Source organism: Colobus angolensis, unplaced genomic scaffold (assembly GCF_000951035.1).
Source record: "Colobus angolensis palliatus isolate OR3802 unplaced genomic scaffold, Cang.pa_1.0 Scaffold322, whole genome shotgun sequence".
Classification (NCBI taxonomy): domain Eukaryota; kingdom Metazoa; phylum Chordata; class Mammalia; order Primates; family Cercopithecidae; genus Colobus; species Colobus angolensis.
Window position 1 is genome coordinate 1,618,669 of NW_012116511.1, and position 18,952 is coordinate 1,637,620.

At 38.1% G+C, this 18,952-nt stretch overlaps 1 protein-coding gene across 2 annotated transcripts in view; it reads left to right on the forward strand.

The window, feature by feature from the left end:
* The window catches only part of ARHGAP18 (Rho GTPase activating protein 18), a 141,637-nt gene that overhangs the window by 96,847 nt on the left and 25,838 nt on the right, over positions 1-18,952 (forward strand). For both annotated transcript variants that reach the window (XM_011951652.1, XM_011951653.1), the window contains exons 6-10: positions 499-664; positions 3,116-3,207; positions 8,088-8,165; positions 12,282-12,441; positions 14,376-14,458. In XM_011951652.1, coding sequence (XP_011807042.1) covers positions 499-664; positions 3,116-3,207; positions 8,088-8,165; positions 12,282-12,441; positions 14,376-14,458 — 579 coding nt within the window. The remainder of the gene's footprint in view (positions 1-498; positions 665-3,115; positions 3,208-8,087; positions 8,166-12,281; positions 12,442-14,375; positions 14,459-18,952) is intronic.

An 18,952-nucleotide genomic window follows, 5' to 3' on the forward strand; every position in this document is an offset into this window, starting at 1 on the left:
CTCTCTCTCCTTCCCTTTCCCCCTCTCTCTCTCCTTACCTTTCCCCCTCTTCCTCTTCCCCCTCTTCTTCCTCTTCCCCCTCTTCTTCCTCTTCCCCCTCTTCTTCCTCTTCCCACTCTTCTTCCCCTTTCCCCTCTTCTTCCCCTTCCCCCTCATTATTATGTGTGACTTCTAGCCTTCCTTTTCTGAAGGTCACTTAACTAGAAGCCTTTTTCTCTATTGGGCTCACTGTCTCTCTTGCCCTCCGAGCCACTGGTATTAATACTCTGAGTTTGCGGTCCGGTGCCATTGTCTATCAGACTTTGGATGTTGACTCTTGAACACTCCACAGCTTTAGGGGTCGTCATCACTCTTCATTCTGACTGGAGATATTGTACTGTGGCTTTTCTTGTCACTTATTCTGAGTATAACTTCTTTCTGTAGCTGGTTTTTTCTTCTTGCATTACAATGGAGGTTAGATACTGTAAGCTTTTACTATATTAATGATGTTTATTTTAGAGTTTCAGATTGCCAAAAGACAAAACGGGTACCACAAGGATTGGTGACCTCGCACACCAGGACATGAAGAAGGTTTGCCATTTAGCCCTGATTGAGCTGACCGCCCTCTATGATGTATTGGGTATTGAGTTGAAACAACAAAAGGCTGTGAAAATCAAAACAAGAGGTAATCATGAAATGATAAACCGTTGCATTTATTTCTCAAATCGCAAGGATGGACTTGACTTTTTAGCAGTGTTTCTGGGAGAGAGGGAAAAACACCTACAAAATAAACCAACACTTGAAGACATCTAAAGTTTATATTCTAAGATGTTGCCTTCAAAAGTTTTGTAACTGGATAGAGATACACTGTGTCCTAGACTATAGAGGCGTGATGAAATAATTTAATTCTCATAGAAGGAAAATCTGAAACAATCAATTGTAACTCATGTGCTTTCTCCTTTAAAAACTATATATTTAAAAAGATACGTATTTGGTGCACATACTTACTTCCAGAATCAGGACTTGAAAAATGACTTTAAGACTGTTGATTCTCAATGACTATTTTTGTTTATTCATTGGATAGAAAATAAATAGGCTAGTTAGTAGTCTGCCCCTTTGTTCCTCGACATTCTAATTTTACCTATTTTGCAAAGACATTCTTTCCCCTATTAAGAAAATACCACCATTGTGACACAACAATACCAGTAGACTGTACTCATCATGGAAATGTGGAGTGGTTTTGTTTTTTTTTGGTAAGTACTTTGCTTTACCCATTAAATAAACAGTTTTTTTTTTTTTTTTTTATGATATAATAGAGAACAGACACCTCTTCAGTTTTTGTTTCTCCAGTAATTTATTGGTCTTGAAATCCACATAATTCTCTGCTGACAAAGCTTTACTTTAGGATTCTTTGTCCTCTTATTTAACCTTAGAGGTACCGCCTAAAGAGAAACTAAGAATGAGGATTATGGAATTGCTATGGTAACATTCACAAAGACGAGTATTCACCTGATTTAGGTTTTAGAGGCAATTACTCTGTAGGACTGAAGTGTACCTTCCCTTCTTGTCCTGTCATGCTGGGCCCCAGAAGACCTTATTCTGTGCTTAGTTCCTTTGAGTATTTGAGCTTAAAGCCTAGGATGGTGAATTTCTGAGTCAAATGGTGCTCTGTTTTTTCCTAAATCCATTGTGGATAATGAAGACTTAAGATGCGTTCTGAGAAACTCATCACAAAGTTTTCTCCAAACATAAACTAGAAATACAATTTCAGCAGTTGTGGGTCAGTGGCCAAGATTTTTAAAGTGGCTCAGAGAGTTTTTTTATTTTTTAATGGTATGTTTTAGAATTGCATCCTGGCAAAGAAACATTAAATTGTTTATATCAAGGCTCTCACTGTTAATAGACTTTCTTTCCATTTTTATGTAATACCTGTTTGTCTTATCCAAGATACTGATTTTATGTTATACCCTAGACCCTTGGCATTCTTGAGATTGCATCTTTTCTGAATTTCCAAACTGGAAAGTTATTTACTGGGTACTGGCATTCTTTTGAATGGCGTCTCGATTAAGTGTCACAATATCCAATGTCTGTCCTCATACCACAAGATAATCCCCTTTTTCATGTTCACAGATGATTTTCGTGTCCATGCTGATGTGTATCATAAAGGAAAAAGTTATCACTTTGGTGCTAACCGTCCACTCAGTGATGGTGGCAGGGTGGAAGTGCTGGTAGAAGCCATGTTCATACCAGACTCAAGGCATATGATTTTGATTTAGAAAAATTGTAAATTATTACCATCATTTTTTTCTGGAGCTATTTCTAAGTATATACAACCACAAATTTAAGAGTAGCAAGTATCTATTTTCTAAAGAGAAACATTTGTAGAACAAGATCTTGTCTAATTTCTTAGAAAGCAAATATTTATATTTTGCTATATTGTAAAATGTTCAATGTCTATTTAATGTGGAAAAGACGAATGATATTTGCTTTTTTTGGTGATAAAAAGGTGATAGCTCTGTCACTGAGGCTAGAGTGCAGTGGTGCAATCACAGCTCACCACAGCCTCAACCTTCCAGGCTCAAGCTATCCTCCAACCTCAGTCCCCCAAGTAGCTGGGACTATAGGAGCCTGCCATCATACCTGCCTAACTTTTAAAAAAATTTTCATAGAGATAGAGTCTCACTGTGTTGCCCAGGCTTAGGCTGGTCTTGAACTCCTGGGCTCAAGCAGTCCTCCCACCTTGGCTTCCCAGAGTGCTGGGATTACAGACATAAGCCACTGCACCTGGCCAATATTTGCTTTTAAGTAAGAATTTTTAATTTGATTACATTTAGTAAATTATCTGGATATTTTTCATGCTCTCACAGCACTCTATTTCTCTTATGCAGCAGTTTGCACTTTTGTAATTATGTTGGTAATTATTTGCAATCATTTGTTTAGCTATCTTTCCTTGCTACATTCCTCTGTAAGTCAGGGCCAGGATTTTGCTATTGGCCACCATATATATAATGTTGAGATGCTGTCATTCACTTAGTAGTTGCTCAGTATATAGTTGTCTGATTGACAGTATCAGAAATCTCATGCGTTAACGTTTTTATATTAATATTTTATAGATTGACAAAATTTTTTCTTGCAGATTCTGGTCTTTTTTGCGTTCCATTGACAGTGCTATTAGAACAAGATCAGAGGAAAGTACTAGGAACTCGAATACCGTTGATCTTTCAAAAAGTAAGTAGGCTTGGATCGGTCAGCATAGAGAGAACATACTTAAGCTAATAGTGGTTTTTTGTATTCATATTATTATAATATAGTTTTCCAATTGATATACTGTCATGTTTTGTACTTTGATTTTCTCTTCAGGAAGCAAATTTGTTTCAAGGGCTCATAAGTTTTATATTCATGGTGATGCTTTCTGTGTTATTACTGTAACTGTGATTACCTGGCATCATTTTCCTGTCTTATATTAGCTGGCTTTGTATAATTGAGATTTCAATTCTATAATACATAGGAGTGGGAACTGCTTATAAATTTCTAGGGAATTGCATTCTCATGAATATTTCATGCCTGTGTATATTTCCTAAGCTTTTCTATTTACAGTGAGGATGTCCAATTTAATTTACCAGTGCCTATTTCCAAAGTAGGCAAAGAAACCATAAAGTAGAATTAGAAAATGATTGCTAAACTATTAAGTCACTTGTGTAGTCAACACTCAATTATTCATAAGGGGATTATCTGTGGCAATATACAAATTTCCATGCAACCTCTGAGCCATCATTGTTCAGAAACACAGGTTACATTTGAGAAAAGCTAAGGAATGCACAGAGAGGAAGACAGGTCAACTCAGTTGCGAACTACCCAAGCTGTAGATTCTTTGCTGCAGCCCGGGCATATCACCGTTTCTGAAATCTCTTGGGACAGTAGAAATTGATTTGCAGTTAATTGGCTCAGCAAGCTCATCCAGTACTAAGGCTCAATCTACTTGGCACTTATTCTTCCCCTCTTCCAAACTAGTCAGTTCCCTGTCTTACCTACTAACATTTGGTGCTTTTTTCCTCTCATATCTACCACTACATTCAAACCTGCATCTCATTATTTCTCCTGACAAACTTTGTTCTACACAGTTTATCCCACCCATCAGCCTCTGCTAGCCACCGCATGCAGAACATGTGTCTATGGAGAGCTGTCAGCAGTACCTGTGATTAGCAGGAGGAGGCTGACAAATACAGGCTACATATTCAAATTCTTCTGTCAGTAACAGTTGCAATTTACTATATACCAAAGCCTATACAAAGCAGGGATCTCAGCAGCATCCTTTCCTGGGTCAAAGTTCTCCAGAGAAACAGAAGCAATAGGATAGATTTAGAGTGAGATGAAGAGATTTTTTTTTTAAATTGGCTCACACAATTGTGGGGCTCACAAGTCTGAAATATGTAGAGCAGGCTAGCAGACTGGAAGCTCAGGCAAGAATTGTTGCTACCATCTTGAGTGGAAAAGCTGCAGGCTGGAAACTTAGGCAGTGTTTCTTTGTTGCAATCTTGAAGCAAAATTGGTGCTGCTTTGGGAAACAAAGGCCTGGGAAACAGGCCTTCAGCTGTTTGGATGAGGCCCACCGCATTATAGAGAGTATTAAATAATTTTCATTACTCAAAGTCTACTGTTACAACATTATAACAGTAGACTTATAATTATATAAGTATATATACTTATATATAAGTATATATAATTATATTATACTAATAATTATAGAGAGTATTAAATAATTTTCATTACTCAAAATCTACTGTTACAACAACAACAACAACAACAAAACCTGTCACTGCAACATGTAGACTGGTGTTTGACTGAACACCTGGGCACTATAGCCTAGCCAAATTGGCACACAAAATTCACCATCACACCACAGAAATACAGCGAGCTTCAGTTTCTGTGGAGGGTCAATGATGCCACGTGATCTGCCTGAGGATTGCATCCAGTCTATTAAGAAAAATCTCCCAGGCCCGGCGCGGTGGCTCAAGCCTGTAATCCCAGCACTTTGGGAGGCCGAGACGGGCGGATCACGAGGTCAGGAGATCGAGACCATCCTGGCTAACATGGTGAAACCCCGTCTCTACTAAAAAAATACAAAAAACTAGCCGGACGAGGTGGGCGCCTGTAGTCCCAGCTACTCGGGAGGCTGAGGCAGGAGAATGGCGTGAACCCGGGAGGCAGAGCTTGCAGTGAGCTGAGATCCGGCCACTGCAGTCCAGCCTGGGCGACAGAGCGAGACTCCATCTCAAAAAAAAAAAAAAAAGAAAAATCTCCCTTTGTCATTTTCTCTTGAATTTTTGTTTATTTAGTTGGTTATTTTACATTTTTGGTCCCTTAACATTCTGTAGACTCTAGCTGTCTATCTGTTTGAAGGATTGGATAATGGCCCTAAAGTATTTTTGTTTCTATGAAAAATAAAGGAGCATATAAAAAGTTTACTTGTAGATAACACTCATCTGTTTGCATCCCCTGTGAATTATAAGCAAAAAAATCACAGTGATCTCTCACAAAAAAAGTTTTGATTTATCAGCTGACAACTCAATTAGGTCTTATCTCTGTTTTGTTAAAGGGGAAAAATTAGAAACGACTGATTTGCAAGAAGATTCATTACCAGTCTTTAGAGGACTATTTTTTGAGCTTATATACCCAGAAAGGGCACTAACAAAGCCTATCTAGTATCTATGAACCTGTATCTGTTATATTATTATTTTACTCAGAGGTACATTGTTTAAACCTTGTATTCTTAGACGGGTGGGGAAATAGAAATATTGTTAATTTTAATCTATGAAAAAAGTCTGCCTTATAACCTAATTATCAAATCTAGTATTTTCACTGTCAAATGAATCAGCCAACTCAGCCATACTTTGTGTCAGAGTCTGTATTTTCATTTCATTTTTCAATTCACATAAGTATGTAATATATATTTTGAGAAATGCTATGAAAATTACTGATAAATTACAGAACATAGGTAAATTAGTAAAAACAGCATCATTAAAATGTATGGGTCAATGTAGTTATTTTTCATCTCTATTTTAATCCTGATAATAAAAGGAAAGCTATAAAGTATTATTTATATTTTAATAATGCAGTATGATGTGGTAGCTAAAAATGTGTTATTTTCAGAGTGAGATATATGAGAAAACACATGGCATTCCTTCTCACGATATATGTACATAACTATTGGGTGCTGGTTTTTAGCCTTAGAGAATAATGAAAAGGACTCAAATATTAAAATGCAGAAATTATGCTCATTCAGTTATTTAGAAGTCACAATCACTTTTTCCTGTGTACTTAATGAAAGTGAAAGGCATATATTGCTGAAAACTAATTGGCTCCAGCAGCTAGCATACAACTGTACATTTTGTTAATAGGACTAGAAACATTTTTTTTTTTGTCTTTTTTTTTTTTTTTCCTTCTTATTGAGAACGGGGTCTTGCTATATTACCCAGGCAGGTCTCGAACTCCTGGGCTCGAGCTATCCTCCCGCCTCTGCCTCCCTGAGAGCTGGGATTACAGGCATGAGCCACCATGCCCGGCCAGACTAGAAACATTTTAAACATTTTATAAGATCAAATAAAATGAAAATTGGCTATACATTGAATATTGGTTAAATTTGGTTTAAGATACTTTATTTTGAATAACGCCCATCTGATCTAAAATAATTCGCCTAAAATTTTTGCTGTGGGTTTTTAACCAGTGTTACTTGAAAAATGTGGTCTTGGAAAATATTCCAGAAGAATTTTTAAAAATCCTGTACTGCTTTGACTGATCAAAGATGCTTCTCTTTTCCTAATAATCCTTAGGAGAATTTTGAGACTACTATGCTTAATTCTTATCTGACTTCCTCAATATCAGTGCATTCTTTGGCCATAATATAACCCAGGAATGGAAGAGGCGAAGTCTTGAAAGAAAAGTTGACATCTCTTCCAGTGTCCACATCCTACAATATATCTAACTTCAGAATATCGAGACAAAGGTCAAAAGACCTCATTTATGATGCCAGGCTTTGCTCCTAACAGACACTTTTATGTGCAAGGGGAAAACAGTAAGCTCTAGGTAGTTTATAGAGTCTTGTTTAATCATTAAAGGAGGCTTCCCTGAATGTTTTTTTTTTTTTTTTTTTTACATTCTTTTGATACTCTAGAAGATTTTATGCCTTGGGGCATGCAGAGAATATTATAGTAAGATTGTGAATGAGTGAAGAATAGGTCTGTCTCTTATAAAGTAGAAAAGGTAATTGTGAAATGAGAATGGGTGCCAGGGAGGAAAACCTGTATGATGCTAGGAAATGCCTTGTATTTAAACGAGGATATGAAAACTGATTTTCTTAAAATAGCAGAATATGTTCTATAAAGGCTTTATGTACTGCTCAGGGAATGCCTACTCCAAGAAGATCACTTTACCAAGAATCTGACCACTCTTTTATCTTCTTAGCCTCCAATAGTCATTGTAATTTCTCCATTTGCCTTATTTTTGCGAGTTTCTGCTCTTTTAAAAAACAAAAACAAAAATGCTTTTTGTGGGAATCTGGAGTTAGATCAGTGTAATCATTGGACATCAGGTATGACTTAGAGGCCATATACAAGGACATTTTTCTCTGTTTAACACCAAAGGCTTAAAAATGAATATTTGCAAACAGTTTTTTCTTTCCTGCATGTCATAAATAATTCTTTCTTGGAACAAGCTAAAAATGAGATGTAAATGTGCAAATGTTAGATTTTCATAAGATTTATTTGATTGTAGAATGTAAGTTTCTGGAAAAGCAGAATAAATAGATGTTCTTAGTTGCTTTTAAACAATGAGCATCTTTATTCTGTTTGTTTGGAGTACCACAGCTGTTGTGTGAAATTACACACTTCTGTTATAAAGTAGCATAAGGCCCAACTTTTTCTAAATTACAACAAAAGTTTCTGGACTTATTGTTTTGAAGGACAGTGGTAGTGCAATAGCATTCAACACCTCGTAAAATCCAGTTTACATGTCATTGTAATCAGTTTTATTCACATGTGAAACAGATGTTTAATTTGGAATTGTACCTGTTACAAATATCGAAACTAGAATGTTTCTCTGTTTATGCACAGCTAATTTCTCGAATTGAAGAGGGAGGTTTGGAAACCGAAGGCCTCTTACGAATCCCTGGAGCTGCCATTAGAATCAAGGTAATCTCTGAGTTCTACTAATTATAAACATTTTATTGTTTATTTACATTTATGCATTTTAAAAGCTAAAAAAAGCTTGTCCTCTCCACCCCTTTTTTCCATTGTTAGTAAAGTAGATAAAATAAAACAAGAAAACCTTTTATCATTCAGTTTAGTTTTTTTTACAGTCCCGTCTGGTTTTTGTTTTTCGTTTTTTTTTTTTTTTCAAAATCACCATATTACCTATAATAATACTATGACAAGAGAATGTGATGAGTTAAAATATTAATGGCGTGGGGATAGTTGTGATAGATTTGGCCAAGATGAGTAGTAGCAATTGAGTTTACAAAAGTCAGGGCTGGGCACGGTGGTTCACACCTGTAATCCCAGCACTTTGGGAGGCCAAAGCGGGAGGATTGCTTGAGGTTAGGAATTCAAGACCACCTGGGCAACAAAGTGAGACCCTGTCTCTACAAAAAATAATTTTAAAAAATTAGCCAGGCACTGTGGTGCTCACCTGGAGTTCCAGCTACTCAGGAAACTGAGCGGAGAGGGAGGATTGCCTGAACCCATGAGTTCCATGTGGCAGTGAGCTCTCATTGTCCCACTGTACTCCAGCCGAGGGGACAGAGCAATTGACCCTGTTTCTTAAAAATAAAAAACACGGCCGGGCGCGGTGGCTCAAGCCTGTAATCTCAGCACTTTGGGAGGCTGAGGTGGGCGGATCACAAGGTCAGGAGATCGCTACCATCCTGGCTAACACGGTGAAACCCCGTCTCTACTAAAAAAATACAAAAAACTAGCCGGGCGAGGTGGCGGGCGCCTGTAGTCCCAGCTACTCGGGAGGCTGAGGCAGGAGAATGGCGTGAACCCGGGAGGCGGAGCTTGCAGTGAGCTGAGATCCGGCCACTGCACTCCAGCTTGGGCGACAGAGCGAGACTCCGTCTCAACAACAACAACAAAAAACACTTTGGGAGGCCAAGGTGGGTGGATCATGAGGTCAGGAGTTCGAGACCAGCCTGGTCAACATAGTGAAACACTGTCTCTACTAAAAATACAAAAAATTAGCTGGGCATGGTGTTGGGCACCTGTATTCCCAGCTACTCAGGAGGCTGAGGCAGGAGAATCATTTGAACCTGGGAGGCAGAGGTTGCAGTAAGCCAAGATCGTGCCACTGCACTCCAGCCCGGGCAACAGTATGCAACATTGTCTCAAAAGATAAAAAAAGAAAAAGAAAAAGAAAAGCCAGAATCATAGACTCCAGCAGATGGAGGGCCTTGGCATCCTATGCATAATTAGTCTTAGTGAGCCGGTCAGACGAGACACTCTCAACCACCTTCGTAATTCACACAGTCCCCTGTCTTGCTGCATCCAGGGTAGCCTGAGTCTGGCTGGTGAACGAATAATTCCCAGAGTTCCCAGTTTGAGCCCTCCCTTCTCCCTTGCCTTTTCTTCTCTCTGGATGACATTTCTTTCCTACTGTTCTGGGGTACCATGTATCCTCCTGCTGTCATCTTTGTGCCTCACTTTTTGCTGTGGGGGATGAAGCTTCCAATGAATGCATGATAAAGATGGAATTACCCTACAGAGGATGTATACTACGTATCCCCTCAGGGGATTTAAATGTCAGGCGGACTCATACTTGGAATTGTAGCTGTATCTGGAAAGCAGCCATTAACTATTCACTTTTACCCTATCTTCCAAATTCACCTTTACCTCTGCGCTGAGATAGCACAAGTAACCACTGCCCACATCCAACGCATTGTCTTCCTGAATTTGAAAATCCAAGAGAAAATAGGAGAGAAGAGAGATATTCTCTGTTCACTTTCATAACATTCTTTATGAAATCTTTAGAACTGGATCAGGGCTAAGTATTTCTTGGAGAGGGCACACTGTCCTGGCCTGCTTCTAATGGGCTGTGTGGTGTGGCCGGGACTGGAATTACTCTTTGTACATTTCACAGTTTGCATCACCTGCTTATTTTGATAAGTTGCCTTGATTTAGGACACCAGTTTCGACCTCCTTGGCTCTTACTGCATAGTGATCTCATTTTAATAGGATTTGAGTAGCCTGCTGTATTCGGATCATAAGCTTCCACTTGTGTCCCCTGGGTTTGGCATCTGATATTTAGACGTCCCCCAAATATTTAGACGTATTTGTAAGTTTCATAGTTTGTCATTGTCTCACTTCATATAACACCTACGGCACGTTCGCCACTAGTCAGTCATGGACATTGTGTGGTTCTGAGACAAGTTCTAGTAAGTACGTTCACTAACAAAGATATAGTTCCTCAGAAACAGGTAACAAATATAACCTCATATTACCCATATTAGCAAGATAGTCCTCAATTCACCGTTGAAAGCACTCAGGCCCTCACTAGCAGACTGCGATGGCCAGCTCACAGGAGGCAAAAATACATTTACTTAGTACAGAATAGTGAATATAATGCAGATTTTACTTTGCAATGAGAAGGCTGGCAGAAGGACAAGTTTAACTAAGTATAATTTCTAAGAAGGCCAATTAAGTGGATTCAGCTGGCTCAACTCTTCAACCCAGCCTGTTGTCATATGCCAAATTATGCAGCAGCTGGTCCATTATAAATAATTTAAAAGATAATATGCAAAAATTTTGGTTGTCTCTTTTCTCCCTGGCCCCACCAAATTTCTCTGTACTGTTCTCTCTCCCTCTCCCTCCATTCTTTTTGCCTCTCTTCTCTGGATGTTCCTCTGTTGTCCTTTCCTCCCTCATTCTTTCCCTCCATCCCTCCTCTCTCTCCTCTTCCTTCCCTCCCTATCTCCCACTCCCTTTTTCTATCTTTTCCTCCCTCCTCTTTTTGTCCCTCCCTCCTCTTTTTTTCCCTCCCTCCTCTTTTTTTCCCCTCCTTTTCTCCATCCTTTCCTCCCTTCCCCTTCCCTCCTCCCTATTTCTTTTTCTGTCTTTGCCCACTCCCCTTCACCTATTTCATCAATTACAAAAATAATTGAGGGTAGAGAATGGTTGTTGTGTTAGGAAGAGAAAATGTGGTAATTTGCCGTACAAGAAAACAGAAAACATACTTTGGGAGAATGGTTTCATGTAATAGAGGAAAGTGACAGAAACTTGTGATGGTTTATGTATAGTAAAGAAGTATACAAAAAATAGTAATTACGGAACTCAATTGATTTATTAGTAATAATTTGCCTGACAAATATTGTAGAGTTCTGAGGTAAGTGAACTAGAGATTTCTAATTCTGCATGGACTCAGATTGTTTTCCACAGCTGGCAGCAGGATGGCTGTGCATTAAAGACAGGTATACTGGGCCGGGCGCGGTGGCTCAAGCCTGTAATCCCAGCATTTTGGGAGGCCGAGATGGGTGGATCACGGGGTCAGGAGATGGAGACCATCCTGGCTAACGCGGTGAAACCCCGTCTCTACTAAAAAATACAAAAAAAAAATAAAAAACTAGCTGGGCGAGGTGGCGGGCGCCTGTAATCCCAGCTACTCGGGAGGCTGAGGCAGGAGAATGGCGTAGACCCGGGAGGCGGAGCTTGTAGTGAGCTGAGATCCGGCCACTGCACTCCAGCCTGGGCAACAGAGCGAGACTCTGTCTCAAAAAAAAAAAAAAAAAGACAGGTATACTGATGTATTTTCATGCCTCGTTTGCTTTAAAATTGGGTTTTCCATTTCCCATAGGTGACTAATCAGAAGTAGCCTTTTTTTAGGCCCAGAGATTGAATATGTATTTTGTTATGTAATATACTTCAAAATAATTTAAAACGTCCTTCTTTTTTAATGACTTTTTTCTTAATTTAATGAAGATTTATAATATATAGATGAAACCCCAAAATGGAACAATTATTTTAACCAAATCTCTTAATTAAAACTTTATTATTTACAGTTTGTGGAATGTCTAGGAAAAAGTATAAATATTAAAATGTTTTTTGGCCTTAGGTACAGTTTTTTATTGGTAAAGTACATTTGCATTAGAGGAGAGGAGTAGTTTTTTTCTGAGTAAAAGAAATACTGACTTTTGGTAGTTTGCTTTGTCTTGTCTAAAGAGCAGAATCTCTTGAAAGTGAAAATGTATCATACTCTCTGCAAGAAAAAAATGCACTTATAGCTGCTGCTTTTTTTTTTTTTTTTCCTGTGCCTATCAGAATCTTTGCCAAGAACTAGAAGCAAAGTTTTATGAAGGGACTTTTAATTGGGAAAGTGTCAAACAGCATGATGCTGCCAGCCTGCTGAAGCTCTTCATTCGGGAGTTGCCTCAGCCATTGCTCAGTGTGGAGTATCTCAAAGCCTTTCAGGCTGTCCAGAGTAAGTGCTCTCCCTCTTTGAAGCGGTCCTTCTGCTGGTGCCGTCTATGTTAATTGTTTTAATGACATTTGGCATCACAAAGAACGTAACCAGACGTATTTGGGTGGACATATTGACTCAACTGATGTCGGTGGGTGCTCAGCTGCCATGCATTGTTTTCCGTTTTTCTTATAAATATGCATTTCTGAGTAAACAGATAACAGAATGTTCTCTTTGGGCACAGATTAATTGCATGACATTGAAGCAATACAATATATTTCAGTGTTAAAACCTGGAAACTTCACGTTTCTGTTATAATAGAATGAGTCATGTCAGATCTCTGATACAATTTTCTTGCCAAGTGTTAAAAAGCAACTCTTACTGGAGAAGTTGTGGATGAACGGTTATTATAAAAGCACAAGGAGAAGCGGTAGGGTCTGTGAGCATTTCTTGAAAAATTAAATTCTGACGTTGTCATGCAGAAATGTGGAGGAAAGCATTCTGCTGCCTCATTGGTGGAAGGTCACAAGCTGCTGCTTATGTACTGCCGTTTTGTCATCTTGGGCAAGTTACACATTAGTGTCTCTAATAGTTCTCGATTCTTTTTCCAGTGAACCCACATCTTATAAGGTTTATCTACTGACCTAATTATCCATTTTACACCTAGAGGCCATGAAGAAAAGTAAAAATGCGATCACTGCCTTCAAGTAACTGTATCTTTATCTTTTAAACAGGGACACTTATAAGAATGAAAGCGGGGCACTATTAATAATTATGGTGAGCTCCCAGCACTTTGGGAGGCTGAGGCGGGCAGATCACTTGAGGTCAGGAGTTCGAGACCAACCTGGCCAACATGGTGAAATCCCGTCTCTACTAAAAATACAAAAATTAGCCAGGCGTAGTGGTGTGCACCTGTGATCCCTGCTTCCCTGAGGCAGAGAATCGCTTGAACCCAAGAGGTTGAGGTTGCAGTGAACCGAAATTGCACCATTGCACTCCAGCCTGGGAGACAGAGTGAGACTCCGACTCAGAAAAAAAAAAAAAAAAAAAAAAAAATTGCGGTGAGCTACAGTTTCAACCAGAACTGCCAGGCTATTCTTAACACATACAATATTGGGATGGTTTCATGAGTCATCTCGTATCATGACATTTCTTCAGAATTTCTAGGAGAGATGAAACTGAAATCATCTTCTGTTTAAAGTATTTTTTTCTTAACATGTTTCTTCTTTAAACAGAATAAATTACCTTCTGCTGGAAATACTTTTTAATGTTTAAATTGTGCTATGTTGCATACATTTCCTGGATATGGATTTAAGGACCAAATTTATTGCTGAAAAGAAATGCTGGAATGACTCTAAATATCCATGAGTATTACTTACATAGGGGAAGGGCTGCTGAAAATGATAGCATCAATGATAATAATGCACCTCTTAGACTGTTGAATTGCTGCTTGGTTTTCTAATTTATTCCACAGGCATTTATAAGCACCTATCATGTTCCAGGCCGTATTTTACATATTCCTGTTGGAATTAATGGACTCTTACCATGCACTTGTTCACTCGCCATTAAAAGAAACAAACTTCACTGTTACAGATGCACCCTGATACCATATCATGGAAGGTCCAATCCTCTATGTCTTTTCATTGGGGAATAATTATCATGCAGAAGTTAAGATTATTTCCAAAGCACTGTTGTGTGTCTGCAAACATAAGGCCGCGCGTCATATGATCACAGTTGGAAGTGAGCATTCTGAGAGAGAGGAAGCTCCTAACAGCAGCTGCTTCTGCTGATCTCCCACAAACACACTCTCAACAAGGCTTGCTGCTCAGTCGTTGTGTCTTAGGTTTTACAGTCATGTTTATGCCAAATAACTTCTTCCTTAAAACATGAAAAAAGAAAGTAAAGGAAAATGTTCACTAAAGAAAAGAGTTCAGAGTTATTTAATTTTTCTGCAGGTCTTCCAACCAAGAAGCAGCAGCTACAGGCTTTGAACCTTCTTGTCATCCTCCTACCTGATGCAAACAGGGACACACTGAAGGTCAGCTCGGTTAATTTACATTAAATATCCCTTAGAACTAAGCACAGTAATTTTTCACTATTTGTTGCAAAGCAATAAGATGTGTATCTTGGACATGGTCATAAAAGTCTAAAAAGAAAAAAGCCTGCTTTTAAGGACAGAGGGTGAAAGTCTTTAACTCTTTATTTATGAGGTTATGTTACTAATATTTTTAAGTTTTTTTTATTGATTTTCACTATAACATATATTCTTCCAAACCAGATGATTGAGGTTCATTGGTTAATGGAAACATGGGTGGTTTTTAGTTTTTTTCTCCTTTTTTTTTTTGCGTTTACCGAATTGTATTTAATAAGCAGTTAGCAGTAAGGTAAAATATAAATGTTTAAAACAAAAATTCTAAGGCTCATCAAATACAACCCACTACTACCTAAAGATATTACATTTTGTAGTTAGAAATGGTAAATTTTGAAGTAAGTCATAATGGTGATTTGATACATTTGTTAGCCAAAATATAGACCAACTCAAACAATTCTAGTTATTTCTCTAAGGGTTTATCCTGAATTTCTGATTTAGATAATCATTTTGAAGTGATTTGGTCTGATGTTTATATGACTTAATACCATATATTATAAGTGTTGTCAGAAGCTCTTATAATCAGGAATTGTGCCACACTGATTTATTTTCCTTAACAGCAGAGTTTACAGTGTAGTTGTTAAAAGGTTTAATTATAAACTCTTAGAAAAAGAAAAAAAAAATTAACTTAGTAAAAGTATTATCTTAAGTTTTGCCCTTGCCGTAAAAATATTTTTTATATGGGTAGAGGGCTTCTTTACCCTCTTCATTTTTTTCTGTTTAAAATGAAATCTCCTCATGCAAAGAACTTTCAAGTTAAGAAAAAAAATTTACTACTTGGTACATCTTGGAATTTTTTTCTCTTAATTCATTAAAACTCCTTGAATTGTAACTGCATGACTGATAGTTCTTTAATGCCATGGAATGAATATTAATATTCAACTTTTCTTGATGAAGCAGCTTATGGGGATTACTGGAGGTAAAAACGCTGTGTCTGCTACAGGAGAACTTCCAAAGGGCTATTCCCTTTCCTAAGTCAGAAAAAAATCCTTTTGCTTCACTGGCTGTCAAATGAATAACCCAGAAGGGGCAGCATTAGGTTTTGGTTCAATTTGCTTTTGAGACAGAGGTCAATTCAGAAAGGGTTATATTCGAAGAGTATGTGCCCAGGGCTGCTGTGTAAGTGTGTGTAGATTGTGGCTGAGACAGGGGCATATGGCCCAGGACAAAGTAGGGCTGATGATCCAACATGTCTCCTGCTTGTCAGCAGTGCTCCCAACACAGGGCTTCAACTACTCAGAAATAGGGAGGAACATCTTTCGCTTACTCAATGACTTTTTCTTGACACATCTTTGGGTGACCGCCCTATCAATGACCAGTGTGCGGTGGGTATTGCAAGACTTATGATTTAATTAAGATACCCCTACATTCAAATGAGTTCAAGTCGTTGTGGGAGGAAGCACTCAATTCAATATAGCTGCTTTCGTGTGGCTGATCTGAACTCTTCTTTGGACTTTGCCCTCAAAGTCCCAGGCATATTCTTTTAAAAATTCTATTAAAAAAATTTTTTTAATTGTAGGATAGTTCTTACATTTTGTGTATGAGGCTATTGGAAACATAATTTTTTAATTAAGCGGGGGGAAGTAGTATTTTTGGTAAAAAACTGGAAGATGCAAACAAGTAATTTTACATGTTTACTTAAGCTTTAGTGACTTAATTAGCCAGCTCTGCTGAAGGTTTCAAACCAGAACTTTAATAATAGAACATTTTAACAAGAATGCCATATGTGCAAAGAATAAGCCATAAATTTAGTTCTGTAAAAGGGAAGGGAAACTCCAATGCAATATAATTTCAGGAAGCCTAACGCAAAATTCCCTGACTTATCCACGCTAGCAACACGCCTTCAGTTGTCATCTGAAGGACAGAATCACGTGCATGACTTGTTTGGAATATTGCTACAGCAAGTCTAAGGGTTAGGAGGCACCATGTTAAATACCACAACTTGGTGTGATAGTGAAGTGACAGGTGTGTTTGGGCAAGCTGCTTAACCACAGTTACTTTTTTTTTTTTTTTTTTTTTGAGACAGAGTTTCGCTCCTGTTGCCCAAGCTAGAGTGCATAGAGTGCAGTGGCGTGATCTTGGCTCACCGCAACCTCCGCCTCTTGGGTTCAAGCGATTCTCCTGCCTCAGCCTCCCGAGTAGCTGGGACTTCAGGTGCACACCACCACCTGGCTAATTTTGTATTTTTAGTAGAGGCGGGGTTTCTCCATGTTGGTCAGGCTGGTCTCGAACTCCCAACCTCAGGTGATCCGCCCACCTTGGCCTCCCAAAGTGCTGGGATTACAGGCATGAGCCACTGCTCCCGGCCCACAGTTCCTTTTTACTTTGAATTATGATGCATTTGGACAAATGATCACACCTACCTTTGACTTGGAACCATATTGAAGACTGATTTTAAGATAGCAAGAGGGGATCCATGTTAATATAATTCTTGACATTTATCTTTCTTGTAGTTTTAAGAAGCTCATTATATACATTGTCTCAATCCTTCCAGGCTGAGAGATAAGTATTCCCATTTTACAAATAAGAAAGCTTTAAAGAGCAGAGGTATATAAAGATTTAACATCATACTCAGCTAATAAATAAATGTGCTGGGACTCAAACCTGGCTTTTCAGAGAGTGAGTCCAGTGATAGATTGATACCACCAGGGTGGTGATAAAGTAAATACTTTTTGAAACAGGAGAAGTTTTCATGAGTGTATAAAGAAAATGTGATAGACACACACATACACACACACACATGCCATGCAATACTACTCAGCCATAAGACAGAATGAAATAACGGCCTTTGCAACAACTTGGATGGAACCAGAAGCCATTATTCTAAGTGAAGTAACATAGGAATGAGAAACCAAATATTGCTTGTTCTCACTTATAAGTAGGAGCTAAGCTATGAGGATGCAAAGGCATAAGAATGATACACTGGACTTTGGGAACTCGGGGGAAGCATAGGAGAAGGGTGAGAGATAAAAGACTGCATATTGGGTACCTTGTACAGTGCTCAGGTGACAGGCGCACCAAAATCTTAGAAATCACCACAAAAGAATTTACCCATGTAAGCAGAAACCACCTATATCCCAAAAACTATTGAAATAAAAAAAAAATATATATATATATATATATAAAGGGGAAATTCTTAAAGTTCAGATAGAAAATTCTACAGTTCCTTCAGCAAGGGCTGGGCTAACATTTCGTTAACTTTATATCAGCTCTCTTATTCTCTAGTATTCTGATAGTAATATTTTGAGTAACGTTGTTACATATGCACACCACAATTAAAATGGTTTATTACCTAATCTCTGTAATTTATGCTCATAAAGAAAGAGATACACTGGTCCCTGAACAATTATCTGGTCTCTGTGGAACAAAATTAAATATTTTTTCTAAACTTCAATTAATCTTTTGTCCTCATTTGAGAACATGTTGTTTTATATAACTTTATGCTTGGATTACAATTTAACTTCCTGAGCACTGTACTGGAAATTAGATACATAAATCTCATTGTTAGATATTAAAGCTCTATCCTTAATTTGTTTCAAATTTTCAAGGTCTATATAGCAGCTAAACGTTATTCAAGAACAACCTGTTAGAACTTACAGTAATTTTTTTTCCTGAACTTCTTTGAAAGATAGACACTTTTTTTCCTTTTTCCATTTTAGTATAGTATATTTGGCTTTTTTAGGGTAGGGATTTTAGGCTAACTATGAAAAACTGATTCTTTTAGTAGTTAAGAATTTAGAAACAAAAGCCAGATAGACATGTAATTAAATTCTTTCTCAGGATTTGCTAGCTGTATGACCACCAGGAAGTTACTTACATTCTCCAAACATTGTTTTCTCATCTGTAAAATGGAGGTAATTACAGCATCTGTCTCCAAGTTAGGATTGAGTAATCTCTATAATGTGCTTCATAAACTGCCTCATTCATAGAGAACATTGAATACCTGTGCAGTTATTAGTTACTGTTGTTCTAGAACAAATGAAGAAGGCAAAAGAAAAATCTGAAGCCTTACGCCCTGTTAGAGTAGGGCGACCTCAGCTGCCTTTGTCTTTTGGAGAAGGTAGTTTCAGAGGACAATGAATGTCTGCAATAGGGGTGGACGTACGTGGCATCAAGCTGAGCATAACCTAACCTGTTCTTATGAAAAGTTCCTTTTTTTCATTCATTTAAAAAAAAAAAATTCTCAGCTGAGTATGGTGGCTTATGCCTATAATCCTAGCAGTTTGGGAGGATGAGGTGGAAGTATTTCTTGAACTCAAAAGTTCAAGACCAGCCTGGGCAACATAGCAAGACTTTGCCTCTATGAAAAATAAAAATATTAGCCAGGCATGGTAGCATGCACCTGTGGTCCCAGCTACTCTGGAGACTGAGGCAGGAGGATCA